Source organism: Protopterus annectens, chromosome 1.part0, assembly GCF_019279795.1.
Source record: "Protopterus annectens isolate FY-2018-M chromosome 1.part0, PAN1.0, whole genome shotgun sequence".
Classification (NCBI taxonomy): domain Eukaryota; kingdom Metazoa; phylum Chordata; order Ceratodontiformes; family Protopteridae; genus Protopterus; species Protopterus annectens.
In genome coordinates, this window is record NC_056725.1 from 1,144,513,404 (window position 1) to 1,144,532,209 (window position 18,806).

The 18,806-nt window shown below is 41.0% G+C and overlaps 1 protein-coding gene across 4 annotated transcripts in view; it reads right to left on the reverse strand.

The window, feature by feature from the left end:
- The window catches only part of BVES (blood vessel epicardial substance), a 1,268,883-nt gene that overhangs the window by 284,743 nt on the left and 965,334 nt on the right, over nt 1-18,806 (reverse strand). For all 4 annotated transcript variants that reach the window (XM_044065172.1, XM_044065155.1, XM_044065163.1 and 1 more), the window contains one exon: nt 6,417-6,525. In XM_044065172.1, the coding sequence (XP_043921107.1) occupies nt 6,417-6,525 (109 nt within the window). The remainder of the gene's footprint in view (nt 1-6,416; nt 6,526-18,806) is intronic.

The following is an 18,806-nucleotide window of genomic DNA, read 5'->3' on the forward strand; positions in this document are numbered from 1 at the left end:
CTGCAGATGCATTCCTATTCGGACATCTACATTTATGGTAGGTACAAAACTGTACTATGTCCTTCAAGGATGCATCTGCAGTCCTTACAAATGGGTAGAATACCATAGCCAAACTAGGGGAGGAGGAAGAAGAAATTATGGTGTAGTTAGGATCCCTTGCAAAACAGCAGTGGCAAACCCTGCTCGGGATCTAGAGTATAAAGGTAAGTTATAATGCTTGGCAAATGTATGCACGGAGGTCCAAGTAGCAGCCTCTATAATGTCCTTGGTAGCCACTCCTCGTAAGAAAGCTGTGGTAGTGGCTGTAGCCCTTGTAGAAAGAGGCCTTATGTTCTGTGGAGTTTGCTTTCCATGGTAGGAGTAGCAGAATCTGATGCAATTTCCTATCCACTTGGAGATTGTCTGTTTTGAAATTGCTTTTCCTTCCCTTCCTGTTGCATATGCTACCAGAAGCTGGTCAGTTTTTCTATTGCCCTTGGTTCTGTCCAGGTAGTAGCGTAACTGTCTATGTACATCCAAAGTATGCAGCAGTCTTTCCCCTGTTCTGTGGATTGGGGAAGAATGTAGGTAGGTGGATAGCCTGGTTTAAAGACACTCTGGATACCACCTTAGGCATAAATGTAGGATTTGTTCTCATGGACACTCTGTCTTGATGGAAGATTAGGAAGGGTTGTACTGCCATTAAAGCCTGTAGCTCAGAAACCCTTCTTGCTGAGGTAATTGCCAGCAGGAAAGCAGTTTTCCAGGATAGGTGTTGAAGTTCTGCTGTTGCTGCTGGTTCGAAAGGAGGGAGTGTCAATTTTTCTAGCACAAAGTTCAAGTCCCATGCTGGCAATGGTGGTTTCCTAGGAGGTTTTACATTTTAATTCCTCTCAGAAACTGCCTGAGTAGAGGATGCGAGAAGACAGGGGATCAAGCTGTATTCTGCAGAAATAGCTGATGCATGTATCTTGATGGAGGAATAGGACAGGCCTGTATGGAAAAGCTCTGCCAAATACTCCAGGATGTTGGCTATGTCTACCTTTGACACATCTTTTCCCCTTTCAGTACTCCAAATGAGAAATCTTTTCCATTTTCCTGCATAGTTCCTTCTTGTTGAAGGTCTGCGGGCCTCAAGGATAATGTCTTTAACCCTTTGGGATAAATCTGGGTTAGTTGCTCTTATGTAATGTTCCAGGCAGTCAGCTGCAGAGTTTTCAGGTTTGGATGCAGGGTGTTGTAGCCGCTCTGAGTTAACAGCAAAGGGGTCAGGGGTAGTGTCCACATTTGCCCCCGAGACATGCTCCTCAGTAATGGGTACCAATGTTGTCTTGGCCAGTCTGGAGCTATCAGAATGATCCTTGGACTTTCCTCTTTGATTTTCAATAGCACCCTGTGCATCAAAGGAAGAGGTGGGAATGCATATGCTGTCAGGCTTTTCCAACTGAAGGATAGAGAGTCCACCTTCCAAGCAAGTGGGTGGTACGTCCTTGTGCAGAATTTCTTGAGCTGGTGATTGAGTGGGGATGCGAATAGGTCTATTTGTGGTAGTCCCCATTTCCTTGTGATGGCCTTGAAGATGTCCGGGTGTAGCATCCATTCGTGAGCATCCGAGGTAGTTCTGCTTAATATGTCTGCTAGGATGTTTTCTTTTCCCGGTACAAAAATTGCTTGTAACTGGATGTTGTAGCTCAGAGCCATATTCCATAGGTCCAGTGCCATCCGGCATAGAGGGTATGAATGAGTGCCTCCCTGTTTGTTGATGTACCACATGACTGTGGTGTTGTCTGTCCTTATCATCAACTGCCCTTCTTGGAGGAATGGTCTGAAATTCTGGATTGCCAGTTTTACTGCCAGCATTTCCTTTTGATTTATGTGCAGGTACAGCTGATCTTGAGTCCATAAACCTTGTATGCACTTGTCCAGCATGTGGGCCCCCCAACCGAGGTCTGAGGCGTCCGTTGTGATGGTTTGGCTTGGTTGAATGCTGTGGAAGGGCAAACCTGGGTTTGACTGGCATGCCTGAGCCCACCATAAGAACTCTTGTTTCAGGCATGGGATTAGTGGTATTTCGGTTTCTAGGCTGTGCCTGTGTTGAGACCATAAATTCTTCAGGTACCACTGTAGCTTTCTCATATGTAGTCTGGCATGAGGGACCAGGATTATGCAGGATGCCATGAAGCCCAAGGCCTGCAGTACTTTCCTTGCTGTTAGTTGGTTCTGCTTTGTTAATGCCAAGAAGTAGAGAGGAAGTTGTTCTTGTTTTTCTGCAGTTAGGAATGCCATCTGTTTTGTTGTGTCCAATTCTGCACCTAAGAAGGTTATTCTTTGGGATGGCATCAGTCTTGATTTTTTTTTTATATTGACTGTATATCCCAGGGCTTGCTGTAAGCAAATGACTCTTTGTAAGTCTTCTGTTATCTTGTTTCTGTTGTCCGCTTGTATCAGGCAGTCGTCCAGGTATGGATATATTTGGATTCCCTGAAGCCTGCAGTGAGCGATTACTGATGCCAGGCATTTCGTGAACACTCTGGGCGCAGTAGATAAGCCAAAGGGCAATGCTGAGAATTGATAATGCTCTGATCCTGCAAGAAATCTGAGGTATCTTCTGCAATTTGGTCGTATGGGGACGTGCAGGTATGCCTCCTTGAGATCTAGAGTCACCAGCCAAGACTCCTTGCCCAGCATGGGAAGAAGTTGCTGTAGGGTCAGCATTTTGAATTTTGGAACAATGATGAATGTGTTTAAAGCGGACAGGTCGAGAATAGGCCTCCAATTTTTCTCTTTTCTTGGTACCAGGAAGAGTCTGGAGTAAAATCCCTTTCCTTGTTCCATAGATGGTACCCTTTCCACAGCTCTCATTTTTGCTAATTGAGCTATTTGTTTTAGAGCTTCTGTCTTTTGATTTGGTGGTAGGTTTGGCATTCCTCTTTTCCTGGTAAAGTATGGAAATGAAACCTGTAGCCTTGGTCTATAGTTTGCAAAATCCACTTGTCTCTTGTGATGCAGTGCCAGTTTTTGAAAATAAGGCTAACTTTCCGCCTAAGGGTGCTGCTATTTGTTCCCTGGTAGGCGGTGCCAGAGCCAAGTCACTGTGATTGTCCTGTTGCAGTGGTAGTAGTTGTGTCTGTGCCTCACTGGTTGTTACCTTGCCACTGGCGTCCCCTGTAGGCACCTCCTCTGGATTGGTTTCTGCCTCTTGAACGCCTATTCCTGCCTCTCTGTGTTTTAGAGGAGTCTGGAAAGGACCAATTTTTGGAAGGCCAGTTCCTGCTAAACCTTGGAGGCTGAACCTGTAAGAAATCTTTCACTGTTTGTACAGATTTTGCCTTCTCTTCCATTTTCTTCAGTACCTGCTGAGCAGGAGAACCAAATAAATTGACCTTATCCATAGGAGCATCTAATAGTTTTGCTTTAACATGATCCGGCAAGACCTGTTCTTTCAACCATGCATGTCTTCTGATAACTGTGCCAGTCATGGCTGATCTAAAGGAAGCCTCCAGTGCATCATAGCCACATTTTAAAGAATGGTTACTAACCTGCTGAATGTTATGCACCATTTCTAGAACATATTTCTTATCTAAAGAGTCATCAGAGGACAGTTTCTTAGTTAACTGATCAAGCATAAACTCCTGGTATTGGATCATATGAAACTGACAGTTCAATGCCCTAGCTGAGAGAGTAGCAGAGGTGTATACTTTTTTACCCCATCTCTCTAAGGACCTGGATTCCCTTTCAGAGGGGAGGGGATTTTTAACTGAGGTCGAAGCTACTGCCTTAGGCCCCTGGGAGATAGTCTCGGGATCTGCAAAAGGAGCCTTGTATAAATGGTGATGTGTGTCCGGGACCCTGTAGAACCTATCGGGCTTAGCAGGGGCTGGAGGCAAAGTATCAGGAGCAGTGCAAGCATCATTAAATGCATCATCTACAACAGGAAGAACTGGAGGTATAGCTAAAGGCCTATGGTGTGGTAAATGCAAAAAAGTCCTAAGCCTTTTCCTTGAATCTGAGAAATCTTGCCCCTGCCATTGAAATTGCTCCCTCATGGCATGTAAGGTTTCCCAAAGGAAAATTACTCTGGTGGAGAGGCAGAAGGAATCGATTCCTCAGCATCGGAGTCTTCATAAGGAGAAAAGGAGCCTCTGGATGGTCTGTATTGTCTGAATCATCAGAAGAATCATCTGAGGACACTGGCTCAGGGGCTCTGCTCTAGGTCTCTTTTCTGGAGGAGGTTGAGAGGCCCTGTCTGGATGAGGTTGGGATCCCTTATTAAAGAGATGAGATCCTCTGCCAGAGTAAGCATTTGGGAACTGGAGCTGGGCCTGTGAGAGGGGGGCTTAACAGGCACAGACTTAGAAGTTTTGGCTGCTTTAGCCCTGGCAAAGGCCTTTATGGACATGGCTGCAGGCCTAGCAGCACCACGTGCAGGGGTTGAAACATCCAAGGGGATGGTGTCCGATAATTCTTGTGAAACTACAGTAGCAGGTTGAATTTCAGAGGCCGATTCAACCAGGTTAGAAGGGGCCTCGGTAGTAGTCATGGATTCGGCTGAAGTTAGAACCGCTTGCTCGGTTTCGCCGAAACCGAGACACTCGCGTTTGCTTAACAGCGGTTTCGCGAAACCGCGGAGCGCGAGTGTGGGTCCTTTTCTTTGCGTTCTTAACAACTTGTGAAGTCAGAGGATCCGACGGCATTATGTACGCGAAATCTGAGGCGAAAAACTGTTCAGCAAACTCCGACCGACGTCTAAGCGTCCGTCGGTTGAAAGAAGCACAGGCTAAACAAGCTGCTACGTCGTGGTCTGGGCCTAAACAAGGTAAGCAATAAGAGTGGAAATCTTTATGAGGTATTTGTTTCCCACAAGTTAAACAGTTATTCACTTTTTCTGACATCGGCTGAGGCAAGAAAGAGTCCCCAATGGGGTACTTAGCTTTTTAGAAGTCTTCGAAGTAGTATTCGGTAGTAGTAATCTCTGGATCTGACCGACCGGCACTTGCGAACAGCTTCTGCTTTGGGCGCCACGCGGCAAGAAAGACTGAGGAAAATGGCATCGGCTGATGCCTTTATACCCGAAGAGCTGCAGCTATGACGTCGGGTGAAGTGCGACACCAGCCGAGGCCAGACCCAGACTTTGGAATCCGGCCGACCGAAGGGCTGCCTGACGACAGGACAACCCATTTGTAAGGACTGCAGATGCATCCTTGAAGGACATTTTCGAGATTATGTAGTGATCTCATATATATATATATATATATATATATATATATATATATATATATATATATACATACATACATATACATACACACGCACATCATAAAATATTACAATATAGTGTAAATATTACAGTACACAATGAGATCCTGGATGATATTACAAACTGTAATTAAAAAAGCTTTGCCAACAAAATGTGTTCCTTGGATAACCAAAGATATTTTCTCTTAACAAGGACAACTCACTAAAATGATTAAGTTGCTTTGCCAAAGGAAAAGGTTATTAACTCAATGGCTATGTCTGTATATTTACATTTACAGACTGAGCTCAGATGAGTTTGCTTTGGAATTTTAGTAGGCTTGATTTATTTCTAATTTCAACAGGCAGCTCACTCTAGCATGCAGGGACAGTTTTGGAGAAGGCCTTTTCTTCTCATACTAACCTAAAAGAAGGGCTCCATATATTTGTGACACGAGTGAGCAGTTACAGTTTTTAACTGCCACCATATTAGAAGGGTGAAAGTAACAGTATTCCACATTAAGAATCTTAACTATATGGGATGCTATCTGTTCACAGGTATGATAAGGGCATCCCAAACAAAATACCCTTATAGTTCCACAACAAAGAAACAAAAACAAGGCACCCAAATGTATGTTTAAATTGTTTCATGTTTAAAACTGCAGGTTTTATTTTTTTTACTCTGTATTTCAAAAGCCATTATACAAAATGTGTATGTTTGAGTGGAAATATTAGATACCACAATGACTAGCTCTTACCTATATAACAAGGGGCACACTGCCTCATATTTGAAAGTGCTTTCAAATGTTATACCACTTTGCTTCCACTTACTACAATTTCCTGAACAAAAAGCAGTCTCTCAATCAATGAGTGACTACAAAGTGAATGGAATCTTAACACACTTGATTTGTAAAAAAAGAATCATAAAGATGTTTTACATTAAAATGCATCATAATGAATATTACATTTTTATAACTTTCAATGCTCTTCTAAAAGATCTCTATAAATGAGAAAATAAGTTGTTTACAACATGAAAATATGCATGCGTGCTATACAGTCCCTGACTAACCTTTCATTTTCTTTGCTCAACATTTAACAGAGATACCATTTTTGGGTATAGAATTATAGAAAGAATGTATATGTGCAATAGTTTCCATTTTCTTTATTTGAAAGTACAGTTTCTACTGTACACAGTTGAATATTACCTGGAATTTTTCATTGCGGTTCATCTGGGTTGATCGGAATTCAGGAGAGTCAATGAAGGCAGTAGGATAAATGTTATGGAGGAAGTGTCCTCGATAGGAGACCTTCATTCTGTCAAAAGGAATTAGTTATTATTGGTGTTTAAAATTCACGCAATACAGATATAGAAAACTGCACATTCTGAAGTCTTTGACACAGGCATCATATGACTATATGTATATTTTACGTTCAATAATACAGTATTTATACTTATTTGCATATGGAAACCAGTGCTTGTCAAAATCAAGGACAAAAGATAGTAATGAACAAAGCCATTATTGTGTGCTCTCCGGACTGTGTAAGACACCACACCGTGATCTGAACTGCTGGCTATATTGTTATCGAGTGAAGATTTATTTGGTACATGAACTCAGCAACAAAGTAATGTCAAACCACCATGCAGCCTGAAATAAAAACATTAAAAATAGTATTACAACTTCTAAGTGAAACGGGAGCCAGTTGTTTTTAAACAAAGACTAGGCCCTCAAACATAAATGACTGTGACCACAAAAACAGAGTCAGTTTAATTTGATACAACTTCAGCAACGAAAATGAAGTAGAAATTTAAAAAGCAATAAACCTGCGGTGATGTTTAAACTCAGTCTTTATGCTCATTCCCAGTATGTGATGCTCCTGCACAAGGAAGGATTTTTATTCACTGAAGACTGATTAACTTGGACTCACTGAAGACTGAATAACTTGCACTCAGGTTTGATATGCCTGCAGTGTCAAAAACAAATTTGTTTTCATGTCTGGCTCAGTGGCACAGAGAGATAAAGCCCTAAATATAACAATCTGACCTGAGTTTGATTAGAAGCTGTAACAATGCAGCTGTTGGGTAAGAAGGAATGGGACTAAGCAGCCGTTTCCCATTCTGACTCCATCATGAGTGTTGCGGTATAACATGGGAGTTCTAAGGGATGGAGTGGCACACAGCATATTTCACCTGGAAAGTAGCAATCACAAGAATCACACCCCCAGGGGACAGTTTAGGCTTGTTAGGGAACAACTTCACTTGTATGATCACTTACTCCCATTTCTCTGCTCTAGCTCTATGGATGCTTGCATGGATCACAGAATTATGAGCCACTGGGCTCTTGTTATGGTCTGAAGCAAATGGGGTTAGCTCTTGCCCTGATGACCAAATGGGTCAAAACTAGGATCAGCAATGGGGCTTGCAGATGGTAAATGTGGGGTATAAAAAACGGTAGTTTTGAAGTCAGAGAATGTTCACTAGTGGAGGTTGCTGCAGTCAGGGATCTCCATTTCACAGGCATGCAGCAACCAAAGTTAGGGTAATTAAATTCAGAGCTGTAGGGGTTACACCCCATGTAGGATGAGGGTGAGGGCTGTGATACCACAACATGTACTTATTTATATTTCTCAGTTTGCTGATGCTGTCTTCTGTTACAAAGGACATCAACCGAGCTGGCAAATGTTTTGTCAGTGAGTAGAAATATTCCCTAAAAATACCTGTCAACATGATATATAGCATCTGAAATGTTAGTTTTGTGTGTCAATTTCCAGCCAGCATACCATTTCATACTACAGCTTATTGAAAATGAATCTTTACATGAAGTAAATAGACATTATTTTTATCAGCAAGTTTTTTTTTATTACAGCTTACAGCAGCAGTACACATCTGAAGTACAGCACCTCAAACAAAGAAGGGTTATACTATGAAATACTAAGTTAATCATAGTGCTGCACTGCAGACATTTACAGTTAAAGGCTGAATAATCACTCTTCCTTTCACACCTATTATGCATACTGCAAGCTCAAATACTTTACTATACTTTATAACAACCTACAAGACAGCTGTGCCATGACAATCTGCGGAGCACAGACCCCTGCCAGTTTGGTGCACTAAAATCAAAGTAATTCTTGCGCTGCATATACTCCCTAGTTTGTTGTCATATGGATGGATTTTCTCCATCTCATTCCTCCTTACTCATTTTATCAATGCTTCTCTGATGGCTGTAACATGGATTATAAGTAGCACTTCCACCTAGGCCATCTTCATAATGTTGTGTTTCAATCATAAGCTGCCGTCAAGTGATCAGAATGACAACAGATGGAAATGGTCAGCAGGAGAATAGGCATATGTTTCCTAAGGGGGCAAAATAATGTGTAGTATATAAAAAGCAAGGCTAGCCTGCACACAAGGGGGCATGCTTAATACCACAAGACAAAACATTTTAGGATGCTTCAGAATACACATGTGGCTCACACATGAGGCACTGAGTATCTAAGCTAACAAGCTGTGAGTCAGTAACCTCCTTACTGAATTTACAGCAGGTTCAGCACAACAATATAACAATATTTCAACAGCTATCCCCCATGTCAACAATCACTATTAAGCAATAATCATTTCTATGTGTGTAGGATGTGCAGTATTTACCCATGGGTGCTACAACCAGCATTTAGACCATAAGGGCAATTCTCAACAATAAATTTGTGGATACAGAATGCTGCTCCACATCTTCCTCTACTGCTTTCAGCATAGGTTCATAGCTTCATATGTAGGTACTAGGCTGTCGGCCCTGAGGCCTAAGTAAGCCTAGCCAACAAGGTTCCCTGGCTTATGCCACCCAAGAAAGTTAATTTCCTGTGCCCCTGTGGAGCAGTGCCACAGAAGTGATCCCCGGGGTGTATTTCCTATTTCCCATTCACTCATCAAGATTTTTCTTGAAGAGTGCTAATGAGGAACTTTGCTTGACATAGATGGGTAGCTTGTTCCAAAGTATATGAAGTCTCTGGGACAGGAATCTATCCTTCCAGCATGTCCTGTTTATTGTGGTGACAAGGTTTAGGTCCCTACAGTGTGTAGCTCGGAGGGATTGGGATTTCTTTTGGTTTAGCATGTCCAACAGCTCTTGGTTTAACATACCTGTATATGTTAGGCAGAGATCTCCTCGGAGTAGGCGATTTGCTACAGAGTAAAGCAGGATTTTTTTGAGACGGTCAGTGTAGGGCATCTGTTTGAGGCCAGTAATCCTCTTTGTGAGGTACTTTTGTGGCCTTTCCAGCTGCTGCAGATGTCTTGTGAGGTACATTCCAAAAGGGGCATTGTACTCTACAATGGGTCTAATGAGTGCTGAGTAGAGGGGAACAATGACCTCTTTTTTCCTGGATGAAAACCATTTTGTGATGAGGTGTGCCACATAGAAGGATTTCCTGACTACTTTGGCGATGTGATTATCAAAGGAGAGATTACTGTCCACCTGGGTCCCAAGGTCTCTTATCACACATTCGGCATTAAGTAGACTGCCGTTTATGTGGTAGTTCATGGGTACAGAGTTTTTACCAAAGGGGATGACAATGCACTTTTTGGCATTGAGCTTGAGGCCATGCTTCTGACACCAGGCATCTGTCTCAGTGAAGCCCTTCTGTATGATGTCCACATCATTTGGGGACTCAACTATGTCTCCTAGTTTGCAGTCATCTGCGAACTTTGTTAGCCAGAGGCCTTCTGTGTTAGCCTGTACCAAACAGGAGAGGTCCCAGGACTGAACCCTGTGGTACTCCACTTGTCAATGGTTTGAAGTCAGATTTGGAGTCTGAAACTTTTACAGTGTGGGTTCTGTCAGTGAGCCAGTTGGCAACCCATCTTGTGATGTAGGGATTTATACCTAGTTTAGTGAGTTTAGCTATAATTCCAGAATGGGGGATGGTGTTGAACGCCTTGGTGAGGTCAAGATAGGCTGTGTGAACCACCTTACGCTCGTCTACAGCTTTGGTGACTGCCTCAGAGAAGTCGATCAGGTTCAGAAGGCATGATCTGCCTTTCACAAACCTGAACTGGGTGGGGTCCAGAGTTTGGAGATTACCAATGTCTTTGTTTATGAGTTCCATCATGATACGTTCCATGGCCTTGCAGACCAGGCTCATCAGGCTAATGGGGCGATAGTTCCCAGGATCAGTGGTGGCTCTCCCTTTGTGGAGTGAAATAACTGTTGCTGTGCACCATTCAGTGGGCACAAAGCCTGACGTGAGACTATGATTGAACATGGTGCCTCGAGTGAGTGCATTCTGAGACTTAGACTTCTAGCACTGAGCAGCATTACCCTCAGTTTTTGCTTGCCTGTTCCTGTTATGGTGGTGAATTTGTCATTTGAACCTTGCTTAAAGGCCTAAAAAAGGCACTATAGGGGCGGCAAGAGCCTTAGCCAGTATCTGGAATCCCAGGGGCGACAGGCGCAGACCATCTCTGGCAAAGCATCGTGGTCTATCGACCATGTCGTCCCAGGCAGACAGACACTGGATCCCCTTAGAATGACACCAGAAGCTTAGCCAATTGTTGAAGTCAATCATTTTGTCCTTGTACTGCTGTATCATTCTGGGCGATGGCAGGATGTTACTCAGGGCTAGGGTCAGGCCTGCCTGGGCTACAAGATCGGAGAGCTCTTCCATGTCTCTTTTCATGTAGTCCAGGGAGGTATGTCTCAGGTCGTTCACACCAACATGGACAATGACAGAGTCATATTTGTACTTGTTGTGGAGTGACCTGAGTGCGTGGGTTATGTGGCAGATCCTGGCACCCGAAAGACAGCTGACAGTAACCTTCTCCTTGTTTAGCCTGGTGAGTGGGACATCAGTGTGCCTGAATATAGAGTCACCTATGACTAGTGTGTTGGGTACATTTGTTTGCCTTATGGGCTGTGGTTTATTGGCACACTGAGACTGTGGGCTATGTGTCATTTGGGTTGTGTTGGGGGGGGGTGGAGGTTGCTTGCGTTTCTGCTTTGGAGATCTCTGTTGCGTGAGCAGATTGTTATTGAGAGCCTCTGCAAATGTTTTTGTGTTTCTTTGTATGGATTTTGGTGGTGTAGGTTTAGTGGAACTACATGACGAGTGTGGTGTGGTGCAAGTATTTATCTTCTCCTCTTGACTGACAAGTTCAGTCTTGGTTGGAGAGAGCTTTACCTCCAGTTTGTCTAGATAAGTGCATATCTCACAGGTTGTGGTGTTGGGTGGTAGGAAGAGAGGGCTGTCTGTGTACATGAGGCAATTGCTACATTGCCTCAAGATGCCCAGATTCATCAGATAGACAGGAGAGAACACTGGGAGCTGACCCTTGGACATGCTTGAATAAAAAAATACTTTCCTCTACACAAGTGAGGAAAGGGAGTATAAGAGCTGTTTTTCTCTAAGCAAGTGAGGAACATAAGTACAAAAACTGTTTTCCTCTAGGTAAAGAGGAAGGTTGAGTGCTGTAGTCATTTGTAGCTTATTTAGTGCTAACAAGTTCTGAACAAGTGCTGAGCACGAATAAGCAAATCCAAGTGCTAAAACTAAGAACCTGTACCTGTATCTTGTGGTAGATAGGCTACCTAGTGCTTACCACTCCCACTGATAAGCTAGAATGCTTCCCTCCAACACAGAAAGGCTTGGGGGGCTCAGAAGCTTAGAAACAGTTCTGGATACAGCAAATCTGTATCTGGGCTAGACTAGTTACCGGAAATCTGGGAAACAAGCGCAAATGTGGGCTTTTAAACCAGAAAGTTGAATGAGATGGAAAAGCTGCATGTTTTGTTTTGTAGAATTCAGAAAGGCATTTCTTAATATACCCCATTCCCTCCTCTCCCCTCACACAACTTCCAAATCATCACTATTAAAATTAGCTGCCTTCTACTTCAAGTGCTCTTTCCAAAAGATTTTTAATATTGTGGATCAGCTTTCTGATGATTGAAAACCAGGAAAACACAACATATCCATTTTTTCTTTAAACTGTGAAAACATTTATCAACAACCATCTTTATTTTTTTAACTACTTTCAGTGTCAAAACTCCTTCCCATCTACCTGGAAATGTGTTGTCATCTTCCCAGTCCCCAAGCCTCCTCCTCTTGCTCTACTTCTTTTATGTACTTGTCTCTCTTCCAACCTCCCTTTGGAAACTACTACCATATGCTTTCTGGATATCAAAATGAATTTGCCTTAAGAAGGACCAAAACACACTCTTTGCCTTAATCAGGACCACTCACACCTATGGACTATGGTTTGATCACCAGTGCTAGGCATACCTCTCAACTGTCCAGATTTTCGCACAATGTTCAGATTTTTGCCTTATATTTTGGTCTGTTCCTTGTAAAATTTGTGATTTTCTGGCAAATCACTATGATGATCTCAGGACTGAAGTCATTAAATAATGATATAGATTTGTATTTCAGACTTCATATCCTTCAGAAAAATGCACGCTACGAAAAATCCCGTTATTCTAGTTTATAAGATCAATACTTAAAATCTGTCCCTATTTTTGGTTCTTTGCCCTCCCCCCCTTCTGTCAGGGTTTGCCCAGATTTTTTGTGCTAAGAGGTTGAGAGGTATGGTGCTAGGCCTTCAACATGATTAACCATAGCCTTCCCCCGCAACATTGTTTTTCTCAGGTTGTATCATGTTTTAATTCCTACCTTTCAAACAGATCTTTTCTTAAGTGAAGGTTGACTCACTACCAGTGTCATTCACTGCTAAGTATACTTCCAAAGTTCATTCTTGGAACCCATTTTTTCTATTTTACTACCCCCCCCCCCCCCCATCTTGACTAATGTTAATTCCCAGTTGTTTGCAGTTAGCTCCTACTATTACAATACAAAACTTTTACATCTTTTGGTACTTTTTATAACACTGCCTTGTCATGTGTGGTTAACTTAACGGCATTACACTGTTTCTTCATTTTTTTTAATTTTTTTTAAATGACATTTTCTGTAAAGTCTAATCCTGTTTAGTGCATGCTACATAATCTAAATGTTTTGTGCGTCCATGCAGTGACTGAAATGGTTCCTAACTGCATAATTTCACTATACTGGTTAACAAAATATAAATATGTAAAAATAAACAAGTAAACAAATAGAAATTAAAAAGTTGCAGTTTTGACCACTAAAGCAGTCTTTACAGGACATTGGCTGTGATTCAACGTCAAGTTGCATAGCATGGAGCGCGCCACTGTAATGGAAGCAGCCATACTCCGGTAAACTGTGATTTATAGTACAAGATAGTGTTACAGTGAGGAAAACAATGTGGGGAAATAGTGCACATGAATGATCATATAATGACAGCAGTTGAAGACGTGCAGTCTAATCAGAGCATAATGAGATGCAAATGTGCACCTCTGAAAGTAAGTCATGGTTCATTGCTGAAAGGCACATTAGGCAGACAGCACGTTGCTCATCATAATAAGAAGCAACAGCATACAGACGCTTTCAGAGCTGCAACAAGCAAAGATGCTCACAACAGCAGCTTTGTTCCTGTACCAACATTTAGTGACAACTGGTGCTGACGCCTTGCACTTGATACTGTGATATGGTGACAAACATCACTCTGGAACTGGTATTGGCAATGGATTACATGTCACCAGTTAACCAAACCACAGCTGACAGAATATTTTAATGTGGAAAGAGATCTGAAACAGGAGTTGATTGACATATACTGTCCACAATTGGGAACAGAAGGAATGTTTGGACATAACAAATCGGTAGACACTTAGGTATGTGCAGCTCTTACTATACTCACTTCAGAAACCTTTCAGGGACAAACAGGAGAAGCACTGCTTATACCATAGGAACTGACCTTCTGAATACTCAGTACATTTCTTGATATGCTGACTCCATATGATGCTAATCATATCTGTTTTCCAAGAACATTAAGACAGATCTTCTCATCATGCATGGCTTCTATGACATAATTCACCTCCCTGAAGTACTGGGTGCTGTAGGTTGCATACAAGTAAGAATAAAGGCCTTACCAGACATCTGTAGATGGTGATATATCATAGGAACGGCTACCATTCCATCAGCTGCCAGGTAAAATGAAACACACTGGGGGGATAATCAGTGAAAGGCCTCACCAGGCATCTATACATGGTGACCATTCCATCAACTGCCTAGTAAAGTGAAACACACTGCGGTGATAATCAGTGGGTTGGCAGATCACCCTGGCAGTGCCAGTGACTCTCACATAGTATACAAATCATCTATATCATTGTTTCCTGCTTAAATTCCATTGGAGCACGCAGCTGGTAAATGCAGACAGTGTGGGAAGGAGTCCTATACATGGCTGAAGACTGTGTGTACATACAAGCCTCATCCTCCCTTATAGGTTCCCATTGCATTAAAATAGAACAGGAGTATAGCAGAGTTGGGAGAATGATTGTTTAAGCTGTCTTTATCAAGGCTGCCTTAGTTAGGAAGGACTTAGATTTGTCAAACATGTCTAGCTTTTTACTAGCTCTAGAAGTGACCAGGTTTATGTGACTATTGAATGATAATCTGTGATCAATGATCACACCTAGTAGTTTAGCATGTAAAACCTGTTTAATTAAGGTATTGCATTTACAGAGTTTTCCCTGGGAACAAACAGCAGTAAATTTGTTTTGTTGGGATTTAATAAAAGCTATGAGTAATTCAGCAACTGTTCAATGTTTTGGAAGTTGGTTTGTGTGTCACGTTGTACCTAAATATTGAGTGCTTTCGTAAGAACAATGTCAAACTTCTTCAGAATGCAGTTTAAAATCACAATTAAGCTCAAATACAGCAATTGAGTCACATGACTAAAAATTCCACCCCTCAATTAGTCCTTAAAACAATACATACACCTAATATAAAGTTAAACACATATAAACACCTACACACATAAAAACCTTGCCCGTTTTTGAAATCTAGCATCAAGATTCCTACTTACAAATACTCCCATATGTACAAGCCCTTGGGAAAGCACAAATTCAGCTTTTAATTTTAAAATACTATTTATAGTAACAGATTCATTTAAACCAGGGGGTACAGTGGCATTACTCCTTAGCTGCCAAATCAGTTCTTTATATTCAAGTAAAATTTCATGTGGCCCTCCCCTCTGATCAGAACTAACTTTTACTATAAAAGAATATTGAAAAGAATGTGTGGGAAACCTGATAATATGTTTGGCTAATGCATTTTTGTCGTCTAGCTTGTGAATATCATATTGATGTTGGTAAATCCTTGTTTTAAACTTGTTCTTGGTTTTACCTATATAAAATGAGGTACATTGTTGGCACAAGGCTATGTACACCACATTAGTACTGTGACAGTTCAGTCTATGTCTAAAATACATGTTCTCCCACCTAGGTATAGACACTTCCTCACCTTCCCTGATAAATCTACACTGGTTACAGTGGCCACACTTATTCATGTGTCCATCCTGTAAACCCTTCCTACATCTCTCAAGCATGTATTTAAAGCACAAATCCTTTTTGCAGTAAACGACATTTGGTTTGTGGCCAATTTTTTCAAGGTACTCTCCATCAGGTCTAAAAATGTATTTATACACATACATATTTATACATTTATATGGTTGCCACGGTGGTACGGCAGTTACCTCACAGCAAGAGGTTCTCCCGTTCGATTCTTGGCTTGGCTTGGGAGTGCCTTCTGTGTGGAGTCTGCATGTCCTCCCCACGGTTTGGTAGCGATCGAAAGACACGCGTGCGTAAATGGGCGTGCCTTCGTTGAAGGTTGAGTGTCGAGCTGGCACCTCGGCGTTTCGTAAAAATCTACTGCCAATCATTAGCAGACCGGAGTTCCGCTGTGGCGACCCCTTACCGGGAAAAAGCCGAAAGACAAACAACAACATATATATATATATATATATATATATATATGGGTCAATATTATAACATCGAAAACTTTGAAAGTTATAATATCTAACACAGTACAGCGAACGAACGCTTGAAATAGTGAAGCTGCAGAACACCGAATACTTTCCCAGGGAAAGTATTCAGTGGGCCGTTTCTGAAGCTTTGCTATTTCCTCAACTTTGGAGCGAAGGTTACGGACCGGGTTAAAGTAAGTGTGTGAATGAAGATGAGTGTGTGATTGGGTGTGGGTTTGGTGAGTTAGGGTTAGGGCGCGGGTCAGGTAAATGTGCAATTGTGTGGACATGAGGGTCAGGGTGGGGTAGGTGCGTTAGGGGTAGGGAGTGGGTAAGGTGAGTGTGCGATAGTTAGGGACCATAGGGTTAGGGTTGGGTTAAGGTAAGTGGATAGCTAGTGGTGTATGTCTGGTTTAGTGTAGGGTTTTGTGAAGTGTATGTGTGTGTGGATTATTTATTTTGGTGTGATTGAGTTGTGTGTATGTTTGTCGGAACAGCAAATTTTTTCACAGGGAAAAAAATTTGCTATTCTGACTGCTCGCTTTTCTGGTGTTTCGATTGAATGGGTTCGATATTGTAACATTCAATGTTTTTAGACTTTGATATAATATAGACCCTGTATATATATATATATATATATATATATATATATATATATATATATATATATATATATATATACATAAACATAGAAGGGTTATACTTATAAAATAATTATAAAAATAAAAAATATAAAGATATAAAAAATTATAAAAATACAAAAACAAAACCATTTTCCTTCCTTCGTTGGAGGTTTTCTATTTTATATAGTGTTTAGTAGTACCTCTTGGATAGTTTTATTGTAAAATATATATACATATATATATATATATATATCTGTGTGTGTGTGTGTGTGTGTGTGTGAGAGTATGGGAGCTGTTTATAATCTCGACATACTGAAATGTCAAATTCCAGTATCTCGAGACTATAAACCCGAATGTTTAAAACTTCATAATTGCGAATTCGAATATCTCAAATTCGCGGTTATGGCCTTATGCTACATGATGTCCGGGATTGTGTGTTTATGGTGCACGGTGCCGTGTGTGGGTCTAGGTGTTTTGTCAGGTAAGTGAGTGTTTTGTAAGGGATTTGAGTGGGGTTAGAGTGTGTTTGAGTGTGCTGATATGTCTGATGTGTGGGTGAGGGACTGGAGAATGTGCATGTGTGAGTTTGCTTTTGTTTCCTGTTTGTGCGATCTTGGAGTTAGTATATATAAATAGGGGGGGTGTGGGGGCTGCAGGTGGGCTTGCCCCCCTGCTTATGTGTGTATCAGTTGTGTATGTGTGTAGTTTTTGTTTGTTCATGTTGTGATGTGGGTGTTGTGGTGTATGTATGGTGTAGTGTATGTGGTTTGTTCGCTGTTTTGAATTTCGCGGTTTTGGGATCGGGGTTTTGTAGTTTCAGTGTTTTGTGGATTCGGTTTCATAGTTTCTAAGTACTGAAATTCGATGTTTCAGTATTTTGAGATTATGAAGTGAATCCATGTGTGTGTATATGTCCATATATTTGTGTGTGTGTGTATGTATGTATACACACACACACACACACATATATATATATATATATATATATATGTGTGTGTGTGTGTGTATACACACACACATATAAGGGTTATACATATAAAATAATTATAAAAATTTATAAAAATAAAAAATGTAAAGATATAAAAAATTATAAAAATACAAAAACATTTTCCTTCCTTCGTTGGAGGTTTTCTATTTTATATAGTGTTTAATAGTACCTCTTGAATAGTTTTACTGTAAAAAAAAATATATATATATATATATATATATATATATATATATATATGTATGTATGTGTGTGCGTGTGTATATATGTATGTATATTAAGTATATATATATATATATGTATATATATATATATATATATATATATATATATATATATATATATATATATAGATTCACTTCATAATCTCGAAATACTGAAACATTGAATTTCAGTATTTCGAAACTATGAAACCGAATCCACAAAACACCGAAACTACAAAACCCTGAGCCCAAAACCGCAAAATTCAAAACACCAAACAAACCGCATACACTACACCATACATACACCACAACACCCATATCACAACGTAAACAAACAAAAACTATACACATACACAACTCATATACACATAAGCAGGGGTTCAAGCCCCCCTGGGGTCTATATTAGAACATGGAAGATTCAAAACTTCAAATGTTCTAATACTGAACCCTATTCAGAGAAAGCTGAAAACATGGAACATACAGAACAGCAATTTTTTTCCTAGGAAAAAATTTTGCTGTTCCAAAACACATACACACAACACAAGCACACCAAACAAACAGCAATCCACACACATACACCTAAATCTTACACCTAACCCTACACTAAACTATGCCACACTGTGCCCTGTAAGCTGTGTTCTGATGGCACTGTTCCTGACGCACCACACTGTGCTTGGTACACATCCTAGTTAAACCGGTGTAAGAGTGAAGACTCCATGCAAAGACTGTATCATCAGTATTATGTATAATTAAAAGTTATGTACTCACCATAACTATGCATCTGTGTTGTCCATTTTTATTCTTCCTCAACATATAGGTATCTGATATGACTCTGATGCTTTTCTTTCAGACTCTTGGATCTGACTCTCGAGCTCCTCTCCTTACCCAAAATGCCCCTTACTACTGTATTACCTCAGATCGAT